The sequence below is a fragment of the Candida metapsilosis genome, assembly GCF_017655625.1.
Source record: "Candida metapsilosis strain BP57 chromosome Unknown scaffold3, whole genome shotgun sequence".
In the NCBI taxonomy this organism is placed as follows: domain Eukaryota; kingdom Fungi; phylum Ascomycota; class Pichiomycetes; order Serinales; family Debaryomycetaceae; genus Lodderomyces; species Lodderomyces metapsilosis.
The window spans coordinates 428,394-449,344 of record NW_027138161.1 but is presented as its reverse complement, the minus strand read 5'-3'; the positions used below and the strand labels follow the sequence as shown (position 1 = coordinate 449,344).

Sequence of the window (20,951 nt, the reverse complement as noted above, 5' to 3'; positions counted from 1 at the left end):
AAGTCTTTGACGGGTGTGATCCTTTTACAACGTAGACAATCCGACCGACATGAGCCCGAAATTGGGACTTCGCGTCATGCTTGCAGCACCCCTCATCATTGGAGTAGAATTGGTCATATTGGCATTCTTTACATTAACTTCTCTTAAGGTGCAAAAAATGGTACTCAAGACCAAAGTGTCGTCATCCACCGACAACGTACTATTGAAGAATGAGTCCGCGGTAGTAGTTGTCAGTCGCAGGGATCGTGGAGTTGCAGTTGACATTGTGGGTGGTTGCGACTGCACATCTTGATATATTTCAGCTTTACCCGATTCAAAATATCTCTTGGGTATAAAGCCGGAGTCATCCTTCTTGTACATATTTGCATCTTTAAAGCATCCAAATGGTGGAAGATTATTTGGGATAAATGTAGCTCGATGGTGACATGAGTTTGAAAACCCATCTTCATCAAGAAACTTTTTATTCGGAATTGGATTAATATAGGTACTGGCATCATTGGCATCAAATTTAGTAGAACCTTCCTTACTTGAAGAAGTATCTGCACTTGATTTCTTCAATTTTAGAAACTTTGACGATGACTGTTTATTAGTAATCCCATCACATAACGAAGGCTCATCATCATCAATGACAAGTAATCGCATATGAGGATTATACTCACAAACCAATCCAGTTGGTATCGTAGTTCCAATAACTCTAAATCGAGTATTTTTATAAATAAAATCTGCAAATGGTTTAAAACTAGATTGAAACAAGACCACTTTAAAAGTGGCAGATGAATTGGGATAAAATTCAAATATGAATCGTCGATAATTTTGGGAAAACTTCAGATGAACAAAACAGTAATCAAATGTTTCAAAATCAACTTCGTTGGATCTTGATTCACCAGGTATGCCCAAATTGGGTGGTGGTGATGGTACTTCTTTGTATTTCTTAAATATGAGATACGGTGTATTCTTGCGAAATGTTGATAATGTAGGCAGGTGCATCTTCAAAAGCGGTAGACCTTGACCCTTGATTTTATAACTTATTGGGATTATGTGACTTCTTTCATCAATCACATCACCACTGCTGGCGTCAATATTTGGTCTAGTAAGATCACTCTTGTATCCATTCGATGGAGTAACTTTTTTAATACTACCATTAGCATCATATACAATTGTTGAACTTTTCCTCTCCTTTTTAATATTCCCTCTCAATTGTTTGAAAAGTTTAAATGATGCAGCTGATGGGAAAACTAATATATCATTCTTCAACATACTTCCAACAAACACAACCAGTCGTTTATAATTATAAGCTGACAATCTTCGATCCATAACTCTATAGTGATCAAAATGGTGCTGTTCATTAGGTGATTGGCTATCGTTGAATATTGTCGACAAGTCGTCATCGGCAACCGTATCATTTTCAGCATCATAATCTTCATCGAAATGGTCCATCGTGTGGTCATCATGGTCAGCACTAGCGCGGGCTTCCCTTCGGCGACGGACTTCAGCTTGTTCACGATCGTCAGCTAATCTCAACTGCCGTAGTACAAATGGCAAGTACATTGAGAAATTATCAGTGTAAATATCTTGCAACTCAAGTCGTTGTTTTCGTGATGCACAAAGTGTATCTGTCTCTGATAATGCTATTGAATGGTTATCACCCAGTTCTTGACCATCAGGATTCGATGTTAGCGGCGACAAGCAATCATCGGTGTTATTTGTTTCATGTGTGCATGTTGTTGTTTGCTGACCTTCACTGGGCTCTTTCTTGTCTCCTTTATGAAGTATTTCTACATCAAACCGCCGCAGAGGATCACTTGTGTTATCCTTATGTGAAGTGGAGAATGTGCTGTTTTGAGTTGATATGGACGATGTTTTAGATTTAGCTGATTCTTTAGAATTGCGTCGATGATGCGGCTGTGATGGTTCTAGATAAGACTGTGACGATGACGATGACGATGGCTGTGGCTGTGACGATCCTTTTTCCGTAATCTGTAGCTCTTCCTTGTTTTGAGGTTGTGATTTACGCCTTCTAAACATGTTGATGGAGTCAGGTACTTTCCCTTTGAACATTTATTGAGCTTGAAATGGATGAATGATAAACTCAACTTTAAATTTTGTTAGCAGATAATTCTCAATTTCACAAACAAAAAGAAAAAAAAGAAAAAAAGATTTCTCTTCTCAACACGAAAACTCATGTGAAAAAGAATATAAAGATAACCAACTACGATAACATAGCCCAATAACGAACACCATAATGCCATGCAAGATATATGAATTATCTCATTATTGCTCATCGCGCATGGATTATTAGATCTGATTTGTATCATGGCGCGGTACAAGATCTCATAGAATATTTACTGCTTTACGTAAGCGACGGCATGCGCGATTGTCAATTTTGCTTCTACAAAGGGTCCTCCCCAAAGCAAGATCATGCAAGGACCATTACCCAGAAATAAAAACATACTTTGCATTACTAACCATTAAATACCTAATTGTCCACTGAATCATAGCGTTTGCATAAGATCAAAACCAGCTCTTGCCTTCTTGGCTCCTATCGAAAGATCAAACGTTCCAACATCATTCTCCTTATCCATAGAAACGTCACTATCTTGACTATGTAAACCCATTGAGAGTTTATAGTCATGATCCATGGCAACATAGTTTGAATTCGTTATTGAAACATTTGCTCTGGAATTCGATTCCACCAACTTGCGCAACCTTGAAGTTTTGGAAAAGCTCTTGATTATGTGGTCTTTATCCTTGATTGCCTCTTTAAGTTGTATTATTTCTTCTTCCTGTTCTTTGAGTACGTCCATTAAATCATTGTTTGAATTGGCCGTGCTGTGATTTGTATTCTTGGTATAGGCCAACTTCAATTGACTCTCAAGATGGGCAATATAGTTGTCATATTCACTTCTCTCGTGGGTAATCCGCTTATACAACTCTTCAATATTAGCCACATAAAGTTGTGCATTATCAGCGCCGGAACTGATAATATCATTTAGGGCACTATCTTTAACAATCACCGTCTCTGTCTTTTGTAAATCGGTAAGACGAGTAAGATGATTGATTTTCTCCATTAATACTTTATTCTCAGCCTTCAATGCGTTGTCTGGCATCGAACCATCCACAGCCGATGACTCTGTGTAGCCATTTGCTTTTAACATTAGCAATTCGTGCCTTTGCTGTTCTATTGTATGGTTCAACTCTTGTATTAGCTTTGTTGTTTCTGGATCACTCAATTCTATGCCTCTACCAACATTCTTTTCAACATTGATTACAATATCCTTTGCCCTGGCAGCAAATCTCAATGTCTTGTAAGTTTCTGAAACAGCTTGTTGTGCAGTTGCATTATTACCACAACCCATGTGAATTGTACACAAAATCAGCACCAAACTTTTGCCACTTAATGCCGGTTGCAAAAGCCTTGTCAACTTGGAGTCTCTGTAACTTATATGATGATCTACAACACCATGTGATGATGCTGATAACTTGTTAATAACGTTACTCAAAGCAAGCAATGACTTGTTGATATAAGATCCTTCTTTTCTTCTTTCCAAGCTTGAAGATGCTCGCTCTGATCCAGCAAGATCACACAATGTCAAGGTTGATGTGGTTTCACAGCTGGTGAGGTCATTGACAATTTTCAATCTAATTTGCAAGATTGAGTGCGATCTTGAAGATCTTGCATTGAAATCAGTGGCACTTGTTTTTCTATTAAGATCACCCTTTTTAACTAATGAGAGTAGTTGCTCTCTAGAAGTGACTACTGGTGTAGTTAAACCAATCACTTTGACACCAAACTCAGGATCATCTCTAATTTTTAAATCATTGCTGGTCGTAGCACTGCTATTACCAGCATTTAGCAAATCAATAATACGTTCGTTATATATTTCAAGGTATGACACATTGATTTGATGGGTAACCACTTGTCCCATGCTACTAAGCTTTTCGAATAAATCATTTACTGCCATCTCAACAAAACCTGACTCCTCGTCATTACCCTTCATACTGTATGTTTTCCCCGACCCGGTCATACCATATGCAAATACAGTCCCATTGTACCCCTCATCAAGGAACTTTTCAACTATGGGTTTGCACACTTTTAAATACACTTGGTAATTGGTGTTCAGGTAGACATCATTTTCAAAGACATTGTCAAAGACAAAACTGCTCCCATTGGCATGGGATATACTATTGTTGTATGTATTTATATGCCAATTTTGTTGTGCTCCTTGAGTAAAAGATTCCGGATTTGGACGAATAGAAACAGTAATGGTACCTGTATATGGCTCCTGGCGGCAGTAGTTTCCTGAATTAACTGGAGTGCCAGGACGGCTCGTACCAAGTGCTGAACCTGGTCTTGATCTCGGTTGTTGATACAGCATTACAGGTGAAGATGATCTAATCATCGTTGGTCTAGATGGAGGACGGAAAGTTGATCTTGCTGATGATGGTCGCGTAGGGGTAGATAAGGACGAAACTGACGCGCTAGATGAGTTACCCAAAGACGACCTTGTCCTCATTGGTGTTTTATAAGACATTTCTGTAGATGTGAAGGTATTAATGTTGTAACTGGACTGAATTTCTCTCTAAGTAGTCCTATCTCTTGTAAAAAGAAGTTATGGCATATTCGTTTTTTCTGAAAATTAATTAAATTTTATGATTTGTGTGAAGTGTTTACAATTGTTACCAATTGGGAAAGTATATTGAATACACAAACCAAAACAGTATCAGAGATTAGTACACACACACACTCTTTAATCTAGACGATGAAAGATATTCTTTTCACTACAAGGGCTCTCTTATTTTTAGAGATAAAGCTTATATTACCTAGCAAACGTAACCTATTAGAGAACAAAGCAAGCACGATCGGTGATGTCTTTCCCATACCAAATAGCCCATTCCTTATACTTGTGATGCAAGTTGGTGCCAACTGTTTCAAATTCATTTTTGGCTTTGATTGCACTTCTGATATCATAATAAAACACACTAAAGCTAAGTTTTCTTGAAATGACACTTCCAATATCCATGATTTCTCCAAATGGTTCAAAATCTTGCCTGATATTCTGGATTTGCAATTCTTGAGAATAATGAATTTCCGGTTCAGGATAAAACATCTTATCACCTGGTCTAATCTTTTTACCAACAATCAATTTTGATACTATCAAGCATCTTCTACATCCATTTGTCAAAATGTCATTGTAAAGGGCTCTCGGTAATGTCAAATGAGGATCTAAAAACAGACCTTTTGCGCTTGGCTTGGCTTTGAAATTACCAAATGTGAAATTATAATTCTCAACATCTTCAGCTTTTTTATCTGACGAGTTTTCACAGTAATCTTCATCTCCCCAACTCACACCCAATTTTGTACCATTGACTTTGAGAAGCCCAGTTGCACTTCCATATTGATAAAACTGCTTGGCTTGCTGGGGGAAAATAAAGTACAACTTGACTCTGTGGTTTGAAATTCTGACAACTTTTTCCAATGGACCCCCACAAACTTGTTGTATGACTGAATTTATCCCCATTGATGAATCCAAATTTGATAAAACAACACATCTTTTGGTGCCATCTTCAAGGCTCTTTTGCTGATGCTTCCTTCTATTGAACACTTTACCCAACTTATCTGCCCGTTCGCCTAATCTTCGTTGGCCCATATTTTCCAAGCTAGGATTACCAGTAAGAGGACGCTGTTGCCCTTGCAAATTGTTAAACAGATTGTGAACGTTTTGGTTTGGCGTCAAGTGTTTATCCATTGTGGCAATAGTTCTGACCTTGTCGTAAGCTTCGTGGAAATGCCGAGAGTCTTGATCCTTTACCGATACATCTCCTGACTTTGCCCCAGTGGAAACGTCAATTTTGGAAAATGGCCATGAACATACTTTAAGGAAATTTGTCCTACGGCTTGAAAGTGTATTGCCATTGGTATCATCTCCATTACCTCCACCTTGAACGGTTGAGTAGCGACGTTCTTGAGAAACAGCTCTAGCAAAAGTGAAACTTGGTACTCTTAATGAACCTGTGGATTTCTTAGTTACTGGGTTTGTTATTGTTGAGTTTGTTGAAGGCGTTGACCCATTCAGACTTTCAAGTAGGAACTCAGGCTGCACAAACTGTTTCAACATTACGGAGATTAATACTAAAACGCGTAACTAGTATTGGAAAATGTATGTGAGCGGCTAGCAAGGTAATGAGTGGAATGAGTTTATAGTAAGTTATAGTTGACTAAAAAGTGTAATAATTCCCATATCAAAAGTTGTAATTTTCGCAGTCAGTATAAGGTTCGTTATATGCAGTATGCAGCATTTCTCTCTCTCTATAACTAGTATGAATAGGAAATCTAGCACTAACAAGTGAAACTATGAAATCATATACTATAACCATCAAACTTAACTATATAACTAAACTCAATATACATATTCAAACACCGACTTGCAAGTCAATGTTATATTAATTGTAATCCGGATACAAAATCGCTACCCAACTTGTAGGTTATTCGCTTGCAGATTCTTTTCTCATCGCTTCGGTTCACAAAATTCTTGTTTTGAAAATTTGTACCCAAGCCATTCTTCCACTATTGAATGCTCAAACATATCCGCCACAAATTATTATCACCAATGGCTGAACAGATAAAGAGAACAGTATCCTATGAGGATATTCCAGGAATTAAAAAGTTGAAACCAACCCTCATCCCTGCGCTCACTGAGGAAGCTGTTGGTATACTAAAGTTTATCAATCCAAATTCAGTAGGGTTTCAAGGCTCTTTGAAAACCTTGCATTCAGATTTCCAAGTGAACGAGATTGAACCCAGTGGTAATGTTGTCCATTTGACTGATCTTGGGATTGATATGGGTAAGTCCAAAAAGGAAAAGAAACTTGAACAAAAAGCAAAAGAAGCTGAAGAATTTGCCGGCAAGACAGAGGAGGAGATTGCTGCTATAAAAGCCGAAAGGGCAAAAGCTCAAGAAAATGAGCCCAAGTACCAACTAAGTGAGGAAGATAAAACTGAATTGCTTGGATATATTACTGAGGAGGAGTTGAATCAAATTGAACAATTATTCCACACGGGAAATCACATGGAAACAAAAACAACCATAGACGATAAGGAGAAGAGGGGGAAGTTACATCAATTATTACGTAAAGCATTTCAAGGTAAATTAGAAAGTACTACATCAGCTCAAAACACATTCAAGATTGTCATTGGCAAAAATAGAGGTAATAATAGACGTGGTGGTGATGTGAATGTAATGGATAGTATGCACCATGTCGATGAAAATGGAGTCATCAATTATGGACTTGGTCCATTTAAACCATATTTGCATTTCGCTGTATTCAAACAAAATAGAGATACCATGGATGTTGCTCATAACATTGCCAAGATGTTGCGTATTTCTCCCAAGACAATAAATTACGCAGGAACTAAAGACCGTCGTGGAGTGACTTGTCAAAAGTTTTGTATTCATCGTGGTAAAGTTCTCCGAGTAAGTGCATTGAACAAGATGAAGAATTCAAATTTCAGGTTGGGACTGTTTACATATGAGGATTATCCTTTGAAATTGGGAGATTTGGCTGGTAATGAGTTTACAATTACTTTGCGTGATGTGAAACCAGCCGTTGCTGATGAAGGGTCAGATGCAGATTTACGCACGATTGTCGCCCGGTGTTTTGAAAGTTTGGATAAACATGGATTCATCAACTACTTTGGGATGCAAAGATTTGGGTCATTTTCAGTACCAACTCATCAACTCGGTATTGCTTTGCTTCAAGAAGACTGGGAGAAGTGTGTTGAACTTTTATTATCTGAACAAGAAGTATGTGCACCAGCCACATTGGAAATGAGGCAAATATGGAAGGAGAAAAGGGATGCGAAGGAAGCTTCTAAAGTGTTGCCGAGACACTTTGTTGCCGAAAATTGCATCTTGAAGGTCTTGTCGAATGAACCACAAGATGCAGAAAAGAAGTACAAGCCACATTCATATTTGAAAAGTCTTTTGGCTATACCGAAGAATTTGAGAATGATGTATGTTCATGCTTATCAGTCATATGTATGGAACTTGGTTGCATCAAAAAGATTAGAATTGTTTGGTCTTGAAGTACAAGAGGGTGATTTGGTTTACGACGAACAAGCCAATGGCGCCACAACAGTTGACGATGATGGGTTTGAAGAAGATGTAGCTGTAACCAATACAGTTGCGGTGAAGGCATTAACTAAAGAGGACATTGACAGTGGCAAGTATTCCATTTTTGATGTAGTTTTGCCAAGCCCTGGTTTCAAGGTTCAATATCCTACAAATGAGAAGTTGAAACAAGTTTATGTTGATACCATGGCTAAGGACAGTCTTGATCCTTTTAACTTGATGAGAAAGAATAAAGAGTTCTCTTTAACTGGTGCATATAGAACATTATTATCCAAGCCAAAAGATCTTTCTTATGAGATTATTGAGTATAAAGTTGATGGCAAGCCATTAGTTAGAACTGATTTGGAAATATTAGAGATGTCAAAAAACGAAGATGATATTAAAAACAAGGAGCTGATCTTATCAGAAAGAATCATTAAATATGATGATGAGTCTACCACTGTATCTAAATTTGCAGTCGTTTTGAAAATGAAGTTGGATGTGAGTGCGTATGCCACAATGGCTTTGAGAGAGTTTATGAGGATTGACACATCTAGATATGCTCAATTAAAGTAACTGTATATACGAAGTAGCAAATAACCATTTCGCATAGATCTAGAAGATCATCCTTTCTCGTATTTAGGGCGCAGTCTCGTTTATTGTATAGCAGGTCGTTCCGGTACGAGAGCGCAACGCGGCTCGCAACGATGATCGTATTTTTTTTTTCTATTTTCAGTTCATCATATAAAGACTCTTCCAATTATCACAACTTGAAAGAAGCTCATGGAAACACAGTCTACACTACAATGAGTACATTGAACCCAGTCACAATACATCGAGAGTTTAATGGTCTCCCGGGAGCATTGGGTATAACTTTCGGTTTACCATTTGTGATTTTCTTTTTCGCTTTAGTCACTAATCAATACTATTCATTACAAGGCATTAACCTTCAATTGGAAAAAGTATTGAATCAGACCCCTTTAACTCAATCAGAATGGATTGAACTATGTTTTGACAAACAAGTTTGGTCTGCATATTTGGCGTGGTTTTTTGGATTGGTCATTTTAGATCAAATCTTACCTGGGACAATGATGCAAGGAACAAAATTGAGAGATGGGACTTATTTAAAATATTGCATTAATGGTGTAAGTATGAGTGGGACTTTATTTGCCATTTTAATTGCTCGTTGTTTACAAGTTGACGATTTCAGTTTACCAGAATTACAATTTATTTACAATCATCAATTGAAGTTGACAGTCACTTGTATCATATTTTCATTCTTGTTGGCAGTGTTTGTTTATGTGTATTCATTTGTTTCATTGACAAAGCCAAATGGTGTTGGCACTAAAGAGAGGGTATTGAGTGTCAATGGAAATACGGGAAACGTCATTTACGATTGGTTTATTGGTCGTGAATTGAATCCTAGGATTGGTAATTGGGATATAAAGTTATTTTGTGAGTTGAGGCCAGGAATGTTGTTGTGGTTTCTCATCAATTTAAGTTGTGCTCATGAACAATACCATAGATTGGGCCATGTCACTGATTCGTTAATACTAGTGACATTATTGCAGACATTTTACATATTTGATGGGGTTTTGAATGAAACTGGGCTATTAACCATGATTGATATCACAACCGATGGATTTGGATTTATGTTGAGTTTTGGTGATTTGGCATGGGTACCTTGGAGCTATACTTTGCAAACTAGGTATTTAAGTATACCAGGAAACGAAGTCATCTTGGGGTGGTACAAGTTTGCTGCTATTATAGTGTTGCATTTCGTCGGCTTTTACATCTTTAGAGCTTCTAATTTACAAAAATCCAATTTCAAAAACGGCAAATTACCACATATGAAACATATCAAGACTTCTACTGGATCAAAATTGTTGATTGAAGGTTGGTGGGGATTATCACAACATATTAATTATCTCGGTGATTGGCTAGTTGGTTGGTCCTGGTGTTTACCAACGGGATTCCAAACACCATTAACCTATTTCTATGTCATTTATTTTGCTAGTTTGTTGATTCATCGTCAAGTGAGAGATGATATGAAATGCCAAGCGAAATATGGCAAAGATTGGGAAAAGTATAAACAATTGGTTCCGTACAAAATTATTCCGTATGTATATTAAAACTAGACACTATTCATTCTTTTTATCAAAATCAACTTGCTTTTCAAATGAAGTGTAACTTATTTGTAAATCTGAAAGCCAAGTCAATGCTCCATAGAGAATCAATAATAAAAACCCAGATACAATCAATCCTGACCAAATTCCATTTGTGAAAAATTGATAATTCGTGAAAATATTGTCATGTTTCACAGTGGTTGTATTTGATGGGACATCTTCTAATATAGTAACTGGTTGGTCTTCTTCAGCAGCTAATCTGTTTGCTTCAGCGAAATCGGCATCAACCTCTTGTTCTACTGAAACATCTTCATTTTTCTCTTTTCTAGTCAGCTTGCTATCAGAAGCATAAAACTTTTCCAATTTATCCTCCACATCGCTTACGGCATCTTTGTCACTGCCTTCAAGGAACAGGTCAGGTACAATTTGGAAAACATAATCATCTTCGAAAATAACTCGCTCTAGCCATTCATCAATTGCATCTCCCGTCAAGAGCTTTGGAAGCACACCACGACTTTCAAACTCCTTAAAATTGATAGGTGATTTTTCCGGATAAACCACGTTGTAGATAGGCACGAGCCAGTCATTAATCTTTCTAGACTTTGAGTACCATTCAGATTTCTTTATTTGAAAGTAAAAGAAGAAAACTTTTGCATTTTGGTCAAGTTCATGCTCTTTGAATGATGTTGCAATCCGTTCATCCACATCATGGAACGATTTGTAGAGCCATGGGCTTTTGTCGACTTGTTCTGGACCATCAAACCGATTCTTTACATATGTGTGTGCTGAATTCTTAAAAGCGGCAATTGTTCCAACGAAACATGTCAAATACACCAAAGTCAAGCTGAAGAACTGCATGTTGTAGTGGGAGGCTGGCTTGTGTGATGAATGTGTAAATAACTCTTTCTGGGTTGTTTGCTGAGAATGAGAAATGTTTCGTTGAGATTTTTACAAAATGAGAAAAATTACAGAACACACTTAAGCAACAGTACGTACATGAATACATTGATACTCATATACTTACCAATTCAATTACAAAACAAGATACAATGGTTAAAACAGACATCCCAAAGTATGTAACTCTAAAAAGACTACCACCTACGAAACCTTTTTTTTACTAACATCCAATTACTTTCTAGATCAGTAATACAAAAATTGATGCTCTTTACAGCATTAATGATAATAGTTCCACTAGTTACATTTTTCACAGTACAATACTTTACTCCCAATAGTATAATAAGTGGTGGTTTAAGTGCATTGTCGGCGAACATTGTATTGATTGGGTATATTGTGGTTGCGTTTATGGAAGATACGTCTTCTCTACAATATGAAGCTGAGAAGGAGAAGAAGGTTGATTAAAGAAAGGGGTCATAGTACATATAGCGTAAATAGCTCAATGTATAGTAGTAATTGTAATGTTGGGTAAGCTTTCGTACTCTGTGAGTTGATGATTGTAAGATGCTGTGACTCTCTTCAAGCCGCTTGAAAAATTCCAAAGAATAACATCCATTTTCCAATTGACATACCCCATTCCTCCATACGCTTTCCCCCAATGGTACAACAACTATCACTAGTTTCATCAATTCCTCACTCAAACTATCTCCAAACAATAACCTCACTACAAGCAATCACTGGTATACTACAACCACAGCCAATATCCACCTATTCGCTAATTACCAAACCCAACCATGTTTTCAAACCGAAATTCGAACCAGGTAAAATCAACCAGATCGAACAGTATTATATGAAATGCACAACTACGTGGGATGACACGGACAAATTGGGGAAATCGGGTGAGATTTTGGATATTGCTAAGCCGATTTTTAATGATGATAAAGATAGTCCTCCTATATTGGTAAAGAAGTTGTTTAGCAGTAGTAGCAATAACAATGGAGATAATGAACGGGTGTGGACTTTGCAGATTAGTGATATACCCATCGCGGGTAAGAACCAAACTTGTTCACAACAGACGATTTATGAAAGTACATTGGTTCATACACATGTTGGAGTTGAAAGTGGAGGCACGGATGAAGAATTGGGCGATAAAATGGATGTAGACGTGGAGGTGAAGCAAGAAAAAGAGGAAGTTAAGGGGAATGAAGATAAAGTAGTTAAGAAGGAGGAAGGTGGATTGAATAATGGTGATACTGAGATCAAGAAAGAAGATGGAGTTGATGATACCAATATGGAATCAGATACAATCACCAACAATGACATAGCAACGACTGCAACTACCGTGAAAACCGAGCCACAACAAGAAACAAAAACCTCAATTACAAAAAAGTCCAAGAGTGATTCCTTCTTGATACTCCTCAATGATCTCGGATACGAAGTCATCAATCAATACTGGATAAAAGGAGTACGATTCTTTTACAAGGATATAATTATTGAAATTTACAAAATATTCATTCGCGATGACGATTACGTTAGTGCATCCACAAGTGGTTCTGATGCAATCAAGTTGAAATTACTTGATGAATCAAATACATTTCAAATTAAATGTTTTGTTAATGTCCCTAAAACTACTGATGTTGATTTGATAAATTCTGGAGCTAAGGAATTGAGCAAGTTGCAGGAATTTGTCAAGAATTTATTTATTTTGGAGATTCCTGATCGAATGTTTATGGATTCAAGAATACAAGGATTAAAATAGAGGAGACAGTACAACTGATTAATATATAAGGTAACTTAATTTCAAATATTGTATTATCTTCCTTCTACTTTCATTGCATTTTTACATATCTTGCAATTGCTTCTTTTTCTTATCCAATTGTTTTCTCTTTTTAGCCAATTCTTTATTCCTAGTCTCCTTCTTATCAATACCATATTGCATCTTCTTGTACAACTTCTTTTGTTTGTTCGTCATCATAATCTTGGCCAACTCCTTGGCTTCTTCATCGTCAGCCTTTGATGCTGATTTAGTCTTTTGTTTCTTGGATTTAGGTTCGTCTTGTTTTTGTTCAGAGAATTTTTCACCAGCAACTTCCATTTCTAATTCCTTTTGTGCTTTGAGGTCCTCATCTTCATCTTCTTCCTCCTCATCTTCGTCTTGATCTTCATCTCCAGATTCCACTTCAATTTCCTCGTCATCATCTTCTTCTTCTTCACTTTCAGCAACATCGGCCTCACCTTCAGCACTTGCTTTCTTCTCATCCTTACTTGGATCATATCCACCAGCATCACCCCATGGTGACAAATGAGGAGGCAAAGTCTCGCCTGGCGCATAAGGACCCACACTAATCAACTCTTGTTTATTAACGCAATCAAACACCCATTGTGGTTGAATATAAGTTCTTCCGGGTACTTTAGACAAGATCTTATTCCTATCAACAATTTGATGAGTTATTGAATCCAAATTCAATTGTTCATAAGCTTTTGGATCATTCAATTTCAAATCATCAAGACTTATTTCCGATATTACTGTTCCACCACATGATAATATGACAAATTCTAAAATATCTAATGGAACTTCCCTACCAATGTAAAAGATAAATTTCGAAAATAATTGTGATGTAGGTGATGAGAATTTAGATGGTTGGATTAAAGTATCAGCTGACTTGGTTGTCGAATTGTCTTGGAATGTGTCTAATTCAACTTCTTCAACAGTGGCTGCTGCATCATTGTTTTCCACTTCTTCTTGTTCTTCTTCACCTTTGTCATTTGCGGTTTCTTTATCTGCTTTAAGTGCTCTTTGGATCTCTGATTGTGACAACTCTTGACCAACTTCTTCTTTATTACCCTCTTTTGTTTGGCTCTGTTGCTGCTTCAATAACAAATTGCCATTTTTGGAATCCTTAGATTGTAAAATATAACTAGTCAATCCACCAACTCCTTTCAACTTGGCCGTATCAATATGAGGTGGGTAAATCAATCCGCTTTCATTATACAACTTGTACATGACAAAATTCAACAATGTTGAATAAAATTCCAAAAACGTCAACATAATTCTAAAATCAACATCAGTTGGGATATTAGTTGGGAATTTATATGGAATCAACCATCTAATTTCTTGTCCCTTAACAGTTGCTTGATAATAAACACCCTTTATACTAACAAATACCTTTTTCAATAATCTCTCCTTAGCAACATAAGCTAACCATTGATTACACAATTTTTCAGCATCGCCAACAACTTTAGTAGAAACTCGATCAGTTGCTGGCATGTTACTAAACAAAAACAACATATTCAATGGATCATCCAAATCTCTTAAAGCATCAAGAAAAGTAGGATACCTTTCTTTAATAATGTGATTTAATTTATATTTAGGACGATTTTGTTCCAATTTAGATGCACTTGAAATTTCTCCTTTACCCAAAGCTCTTTGCAATTTCTTAGCAAAAGTCTTGTGTTGTCTGAATTTATCCAATACTGGTTCATGTAATAAATATTGAATATCCTTGGTATAGTAGAAAGTTACTGGAGCAGTTGACCCTTTGTTGGCTTTCTTCTTATTACGTGGTTCTCTTGGATATATACCTTTGAAAATACAAAGACGACGGAAATCAGCTAAGGAAATCTGCAATTTCTTGATTGCTTGGGTACGAGTGATGAAGTTTTTAGCATTTCCTGAAGTTCCTTTTCTTTTGATTCTAGCCATGGTTGGGGAGATACTTTAAAGGAGTAAGTTGCAAGAGTGATTTGATAGTTGGTTGTAAAAAATTCTCTCATCTCATCTCTCATTTTCTCAATGTCGTAAGAAATTAATATGCGACAATATCAACACAATACGATGGCATATATTACCTATTCTTTTGAAACCTATCACTCGCCTTTACCTACATACTACTATACTACACCAGCTGCTACTCAATTAGTTCAATTTTTTATTAAAATTATGAAGCGTCTCCTGTCCACTTCTTTCTAATATACAAAAAAAAACAGTTTTGTATGAATACAAATTAATTCCTCTTCAGTCAAAACTCTCCTAATTCTTAGATCCAAAGTATCCACCAAGAACACAAGCAAGAATGATAATGATAATAAGAACAATAACCGCACACCAAATCTTCTTCTTTCTGGCTGCTTTAGCACTTTTAACTGCTTTGTTGGTATGACCAACACCTTGTTCAATATCATGTTGAGCAGCTCCAACTTGTTCTTCAATTTGTTGAATTGGTTGGTCTTGTTCAATGACCAATTCTTCCATGTCATGAAACAATTGAGTCAACTCAGCCATAGTCTTTTCCAATTTCAAAAGTTCTCGGTGTCTAACTTGTACTTCACTCAATACTGAACGTGCTTCACCTCTTCTGTTACTTTGCATTAAAGCTTGTTGGAAATATTGTTGTGACCCATCTTCAACAACAGCTCTAATTTCTTCTTGAGTAGCATCTGGTTTTATAATTTGGTATTGTCTAGCAGCTTGTTCTTTTGAAGATTCTTTATTTTTAGCTTCAACCAATCTATAATCTTGAATAAGATCCAAAAATCTCTTTCTACAAGTTTCAGCTTGATCAACCTTGGTTTGGTCTTTTGAATGTACTGCTTCAACTTGAGCACTCTTTATCCTTGCTTTTAAATCTAGTTGCAATGATTGAGCTTCAGCAACTAAACTGTCAATTTGTTGAGAACTATATTCAGTATCTTCATCATTCAAATCGATATTGTACAAAAAACTCTTTTGTTTATTATCGATTAAGTTGATGATATTGGAATAACTATCCAATTGTGAGTTGATATCTTGAATTTCATTCATAAATTGAACAAAGTCATCTTCATTTGATGATGAATATTGTTTTGTACCTGCACTGTTTTGGTTGGCATAGTTGTTGTAATTGGTATTACGACCATTGTTGATGTCACTCATTTCATATGAGCCCTGGTTCTGAGCCTGGTATGGGACATTTTGATACGGGTTGCTCATTTTTAAACGACAACAATCAATTGATTAGATTAAAAAAAAAAACACAAACAACAAACGGAAGGAACGGTATTGGTTCTGATGGAAGGAGAAAAAAACAAATAGTATTAATGATAGAAGTGTATGTGTATTAAGTTACTCTTCCTTTTGGATAGATTGTTTATGTGGTCCTAATGTGGTGTGATTTGGTGTGTGTTTTGCAGTAAACTCTCAGTGGTTTTTCGTTCGTGAAATTGAACAGAGAGAGAGAATTTTTTTTTCTTTTTTAATTCTCTCGTCTTTTTTTTTCTTTTAAGGACAAATTATTATAACCAAACATATACAAAAAAAAATTCTTATAGAACTAGATCTCCTTTATATATATAGGAAGTACATTTTCTATCTAGTGTAGTCTAATCTAGCTGAGTAACTTTTGTACTGAATAGCTATCTATTATATTCTTTTGTACTATACATGTATATGTACCTATGTTTTAAAATTGGAAAAAGTAAACAAAACAACAGACAGACAGACACACACACTCGGAAGTAAAAAAACAGAAATTAAATTTAAAAAATTCTAAAAAATTACCGCGTTCTATCTCCTTGTCGTAGAAATATATATTACGACATGTACACAGTGGCAAAAGGGTGTTTTATGAATATGAGGACTGCGCTTTCAACTGTGATTTTAGAGACCTAGGACAAAATTACTACTCGTTCCCACGATATGTCTTTCCCCTTTGTGATCCCAACTCAAACGAATTGTAAACACATACATTCTCAGGTGGTCGTAATATCAAGGCTGTGTTTATGATGAACTTTGTTTGTGAAAAAAAGGTACAAATTAGATGCATTTGTGTGTGGGTGTAAAGGAGTCGAAGGTTTCCCTAGTCATACCAAACATTTCGTCCGAGGCTTGTTTTTCTTTACCTAATCAATTGACTGCGTATAACACTTGTTTATGCAAAAGCTCATTGTCCTACAGGCATGTTAAAACGTCATCACTCTTGCACCACATGTAGAAGCACTTTCGTCAAAGAAGTGTCAAAATCTAAGCCTAGATCTACCACAGGAACAAAAGAAACACGACCGGGGAGCCCATTCCGCGCCGCCTCTTTTACCCTTTACGATGACACTCTGGTGTGCTCGTAAAGATCGAGAATCTTATGGTAGCGATATCGGCCATAAATTTTTTTTCATTCCCAATTAGGCAAATGCGATCATAACCCAAACTTCATGCTACATACATGAAATCTATCGACAGCTCCACTTCATCGTTTAAAGCTTCAGAACATCAAGCTGCAGGACACGATGGATGTATGACACTGGAATCACTATTCATCAAACCTACAACAAAACAAGAATTGGATTTTTATACTGAAACAGTGAGACGAGATGGTATCAAAGAAGACAATACTGGTGAAGATGGTGTTGCTTTAGGCTCTTTGCTTTCTCATTGGATGCCTACGTTTTTAGGTAGCTTACAAAAGGGACAATTAGATAAGCTGGTACTGGTAGAAGACTCGTTAACCTCTCAAGACAAGGAATACATTGTGCTTCAGAATTTATATCACGGGTTTAAGAACCCCAGTATATTGGATATCAAACTAGGATCTAAATTAACTGATGATTCAGTAACACCCCCTGAAAAGATCAAGAGATTGCAAAAAGTTAGTGATTCTACAACTAGTGGATCACATTCTTTTCGAATATGTGGTATGAAAGTATACAATGGAAATACTGATAACAAACCGAAAGAGATATTTCCAGGTATGAGTAAAACTATAACTACTGTGGAGTCAGAACACAGTCTCGATGATACCGGGAAGCACTACTTAGTATATGACAAAATCTTTGGTCGATCATTGGACTCAAGTACAATTCAACAAGGATTGGAACTTTATTTCCACTCCATATCTTCAAATAAATTGCACTTTATATGCTTAATCACTAACTTTATTCATCGGTTGCAACTTTTATACAATTGTTTATTGGATTATGAAACAAGACTGTTTTCAGCCAGTCTTTTATTCATTTTTGAAAGTGATCCACTGAAGTGGGAAAATGTGTCTGTTGAAGATTTTGTGGATTATGACCCGCTAATAAAAGAATTTGAATTGAGCGATGATGATGAGGAGGAGGATGACAACCCATCTGACGGAACTGCTGCTATTGAGAAAGAGGGTCTAGATAAAGTTTCCAAAGCTTATAATATAGTCAAGCATACCCAATTGGATGATTTGAATCACGAAAGTGGCGAACGGGAAACTCTTGGCACTCCATTGAGCAGCTTACATCTTATAGACTTTGCTCATTCCAAGTACGTGGATGGTGAGGGATACGATGAAAATGTTATAGAAGGTGTGGAAAACTTGATAAAAATATTCCAAGATATAAAACAGTCCTATACTAAATAGAAAACTACAATAGACTTTCATATGGCATACACTACAATATTCTTTCAGCTTCCTTTGCTTTACAAATTTATAGTTTGTGATACAAATCTCTACTAACATACCCCTATCTACTTCAACAATTTAGTAATCTTACCAATAGCAATAGTAGTACCTTGATCTCTCAATGTAAATCTTCCCAATTGAGGATAATCATGATAAGTTTCAGCACAAACCAACTCATTACATTCCAATACGGCAATAATCTTCATACCTTTTTTAGCAAAAGCTGGTGGCTTTTTCGATTTCCTATTGGTTCCCTTTTCCAACTTGTGTTTCAATTCAACAAATGTCACTTCTTCAATTGCCGTATGTAAATGCATAACACATGAGAACCCATTGGATAAAATAGACTTTAATTCAACAATGGCAATTTGGGCTTCGAATTTAGTAACTGTCTTGACTGGGTTTTTTGGTGAGGTCAAAACATAACCAGGTTGTAAATCTTCTTCTTCAACACCTTTAATTTTTAAACGCACTTGTTCTCCACTGAATGCAGTATCACATTCTTGTTCGGTTTCATTGTAAATAGTGATAACTTCGATTGGGGTCTTGTTAGGCATCATCAACAAACTACCTCCTTTTCTAATATGTCCACTTTCAATCTTACCCTCAACAACAGTACCCATATCCTTCATCTTACCTGAGATTGGCAACATAAATGGACCATTGATTTTTCTATGGACAGTGCTCATATTATCCAAGAATTCCAACAATGCTGGACCAGTATACCATGGACATTCTTTAGCTGGAACTCTTTCTTTCAACCCAGCTCCAGTGTATCCAGATACTGGCATAAACACAATATCTTCCTTATTGTAACCAATTCCTTTCAAAAAGACACCCAATTTGGTAGTACATTCATTATATCTCTCTTGAGACCAATTAACAGTTGGATCATCCATCTTGTTAACAACAACAACAATCTTGTTGACACCTTGAGTCTTGGCCAAAAGTGCATGTTCTCTAGTTTGTCCACCTTTTTCAAATCCGGTTTCATACTCACCTTTTCTAGCACTAATAACCAAAATACCAACATCGGCTTGAGAAGCACCACCAATCATTTCAGAAACGTACATCTTGTGACCTGGTGCATCCAATATGGTGTATCTTCTCTTGTCAGTTTCAAAATATGCCTTACCAACTTCAATGGTCTTACCATCGCTTCTTTCTTCCTTGTTGGTATCCATAACCCAGGATAAATACCAACCTTGTCTACCGGCATCCTTGGCTTCTCTTTCATATTTTTCAACAGTACGCTTATCAACTGATCCAGTCAAGTATAAGATGTTACCACCCATGGTTGACTTACCGGCATCAACGTGACCCATAAAAATGATTGACACGTGGTCTTTACCACCAAACATATCCTTGACAACTTCTTCATCAACTTCATCTTCTTGTTCCTTGGCAACAGCATCGGCACTTACTGCAGCTTTAGCAGGGGCAGGAGTAGATTGCTTTGGCTTGGATGCAGGTGCAGGAGTAGTCTCTTTTGGAGTTGGTGTTGATTCCTTGCTTGGCTTTTCTGGTGCCTTTTCAGCTGGTGCTGGAGTAGTAGCAGCAGCTGATTTACTCTCAGAAGCGCTTGCCTTTGTTTCAGGTGCAGATTTCTTCTTCTCATCTACACTAGGAGCTGGCGATGATTCCTTTGAAGCAGCAGGTGGAGTTGCACTAGCGTCATCCTTTTTACCAGAATTGGCCAATTTGATACCTGATGATGGAGCTAATTTTAAAGTCTTCTTGACTGGCTTGTTCAAAGATGATTGTTGAGCAGATTTTTGTTTCTCAAAATCAGCCAATGACATACCAGCTGGTTGTTGAGCCGGTTGCTGGGTAGCTTGTGGGTTGTAAGCTTGGTAACCGCCATATGGTTGCTGTTGTTGCTGGTATTGTTGGTTCTGTTGATATCCACCATATTGTTGGTATCCACCTCTGTTGTTATACTGTTGGTATCCACCTCTGTTATTGTACTGTTGGTAACCTCCTCTATTGTTGTAATTTTGTTGGTATACACCTTGTCCAGCATTGTACGCACCATATTGTTGTTGTTGTTGTGGTTGGTAAGCCTGGAATTGTTGGTATCCACCAGTTGGAACAAACGCTTGAGCTTGATTTGGATCGTAGTAGCTTTGTTGCTGTGGTTGCTGTTGTTGTTGTTGCTGTTGGGATTGGTTTCCACCAAGCGATGCGTTTTGAAAGTCTTGGTTCAACTTATCTTGATTATACTGATCCGACATGGTATACTTCTTGAAATTGATCTTGTATATATGTTCTCCCTTTTAAAGTTACGTGTATGTCACTAACAAGACAATTTCTATTTCAAAAGTTGTTCCCAGAGTAAAGACGTATATGAAATAACCTTTTTTGTTGCTTCAAGTTGTTTTGAAAAAATAAAATAAAAATTTTTTCTCTGAAGAGCC

At 36.8% G+C, this 20,951-nt stretch overlaps 11 protein-coding genes across 11 annotated transcripts; 4 read left to right on the top strand and 7 right to left on the bottom strand. All coding sequences in view use genetic code 12, as the record gives it.

Moving 5' to 3' along the window:
- Nucleotides 1-24: 24 nt before the first annotated feature.
- I9W82_003005 (uncharacterized protein) lies at nucleotides 25-2,058 on the bottom strand (the record flags this gene model as incomplete). Its single annotated transcript, XM_067691924.1, has 1 exon — nucleotides 25-2,058. One exon carries the CDS (start codon nucleotides 2,056-2,058, stop codon nucleotides 25-27), a length of 2,034 nt encoding a protein of 677 aa, XP_067548354.1.
- Nucleotides 2,059-2,492: 434 nt separating this feature from the next.
- KIP2 (Kip2p) lies at nucleotides 2,493-4,532 on the bottom strand (the record flags this gene model as incomplete). The annotated part of the gene is made up of 1 exon (XM_067691923.1): nucleotides 2,493-4,532. The coding sequence occupies one exon, from the start codon at nucleotides 4,530-4,532 to the stop codon at nucleotides 2,493-2,495; it is 2,040 nt and encodes a 679-aa protein (XP_067548353.1).
- Nucleotides 4,533-4,838: 306 nt separating this feature from the next.
- Nucleotides 4,839-6,116, bottom strand: I9W82_003003 (uncharacterized protein; the record flags this gene model as incomplete). Its single annotated transcript, XM_067691922.1, has 1 exon — nucleotides 4,839-6,116. The coding sequence occupies one exon, from the start codon at nucleotides 6,114-6,116 to the stop codon at nucleotides 4,839-4,841; it is 1,278 nt and encodes a 425-aa protein (XP_067548352.1).
- A 492-nt stretch (nucleotides 6,117-6,608) lies between these two features.
- Nucleotides 6,609-10,240, top strand: I9W82_003002 (PUS7; the record flags this gene model as incomplete). Its single annotated transcript, XM_067691921.1, has 2 exons — nucleotides 6,609-8,617; nucleotides 8,845-10,240. The coding sequence occupies 2 exons, from the start codon at nucleotides 6,609-6,611 to the stop codon at nucleotides 10,238-10,240; spliced, it is 3,405 nt and encodes a 1,134-aa protein (XP_067548351.1).
- A 9-nt stretch (nucleotides 10,241-10,249) lies between these two features.
- On the bottom strand, nucleotides 10,250-11,092 carry ABG1 (Abg1p; the record flags this gene model as incomplete). The annotated part of the gene is made up of 1 exon (XM_067691920.1): nucleotides 10,250-11,092. The coding sequence occupies one exon, from the start codon at nucleotides 11,090-11,092 to the stop codon at nucleotides 10,250-10,252; it is 843 nt and encodes a 280-aa protein (XP_067548350.1).
- A 191-nt stretch (nucleotides 11,093-11,283) lies between these two features.
- On the top strand, nucleotides 11,284-11,593 carry I9W82_003000 (uncharacterized protein; the record flags this gene model as incomplete). Its single annotated transcript, XM_067691919.1, has 2 exons — nucleotides 11,284-11,306; nucleotides 11,374-11,593. 2 exons carry the CDS (start codon nucleotides 11,284-11,286, stop codon nucleotides 11,591-11,593), a joined length of 243 nt encoding a protein of 80 aa, XP_067548349.1.
- Nucleotides 11,594-11,786: 193 nt separating this feature from the next.
- On the top strand, nucleotides 11,787-12,887 carry MED18 (Med18p; the record flags this gene model as incomplete). Its single annotated transcript, XM_067691915.1, has 1 exon — nucleotides 11,787-12,887. The coding sequence occupies one exon, from the start codon at nucleotides 11,787-11,789 to the stop codon at nucleotides 12,885-12,887; it is 1,101 nt and encodes a 366-aa protein (XP_067548348.1).
- An 81-nt stretch (nucleotides 12,888-12,968) lies between these two features.
- PES1 (mRNA-binding ribosome synthesis protein) lies at nucleotides 12,969-14,831 on the bottom strand (the record flags this gene model as incomplete). Its single annotated transcript, XM_067691914.1, has 1 exon — nucleotides 12,969-14,831. One exon carries the CDS (start codon nucleotides 14,829-14,831, stop codon nucleotides 12,969-12,971), a length of 1,863 nt encoding a protein of 620 aa, XP_067548347.1.
- A 327-nt stretch (nucleotides 14,832-15,158) lies between these two features.
- SSO2 (syntaxin) lies at nucleotides 15,159-16,097 on the bottom strand (the record flags this gene model as incomplete). Its single annotated transcript, XM_067691913.1, has 1 exon — nucleotides 15,159-16,097. The coding sequence occupies one exon, from the start codon at nucleotides 16,095-16,097 to the stop codon at nucleotides 15,159-15,161; it is 939 nt and encodes a 312-aa protein (XP_067548346.1).
- A 1,225-nt stretch (nucleotides 16,098-17,322) lies between these two features.
- Nucleotides 17,323-18,492, top strand: IPK2 (inositol polyphosphate multikinase; the record flags this gene model as incomplete). Its single annotated transcript, XM_067691912.1, has 1 exon — nucleotides 17,323-18,492. The coding sequence occupies one exon, from the start codon at nucleotides 17,323-17,325 to the stop codon at nucleotides 18,490-18,492; it is 1,170 nt and encodes a 389-aa protein (XP_067548345.1).
- Nucleotides 18,493-18,599: 107 nt separating this feature from the next.
- SUP35 (translation termination factor GTPase eRF3) lies at nucleotides 18,600-20,768 on the bottom strand (the record flags this gene model as incomplete). Its single annotated transcript, XM_067691911.1, has 1 exon — nucleotides 18,600-20,768. One exon carries the CDS (start codon nucleotides 20,766-20,768, stop codon nucleotides 18,600-18,602), a length of 2,169 nt encoding a protein of 722 aa, XP_067548344.1.
- Nucleotides 20,769-20,951: the final 183 nt, after the last annotated feature.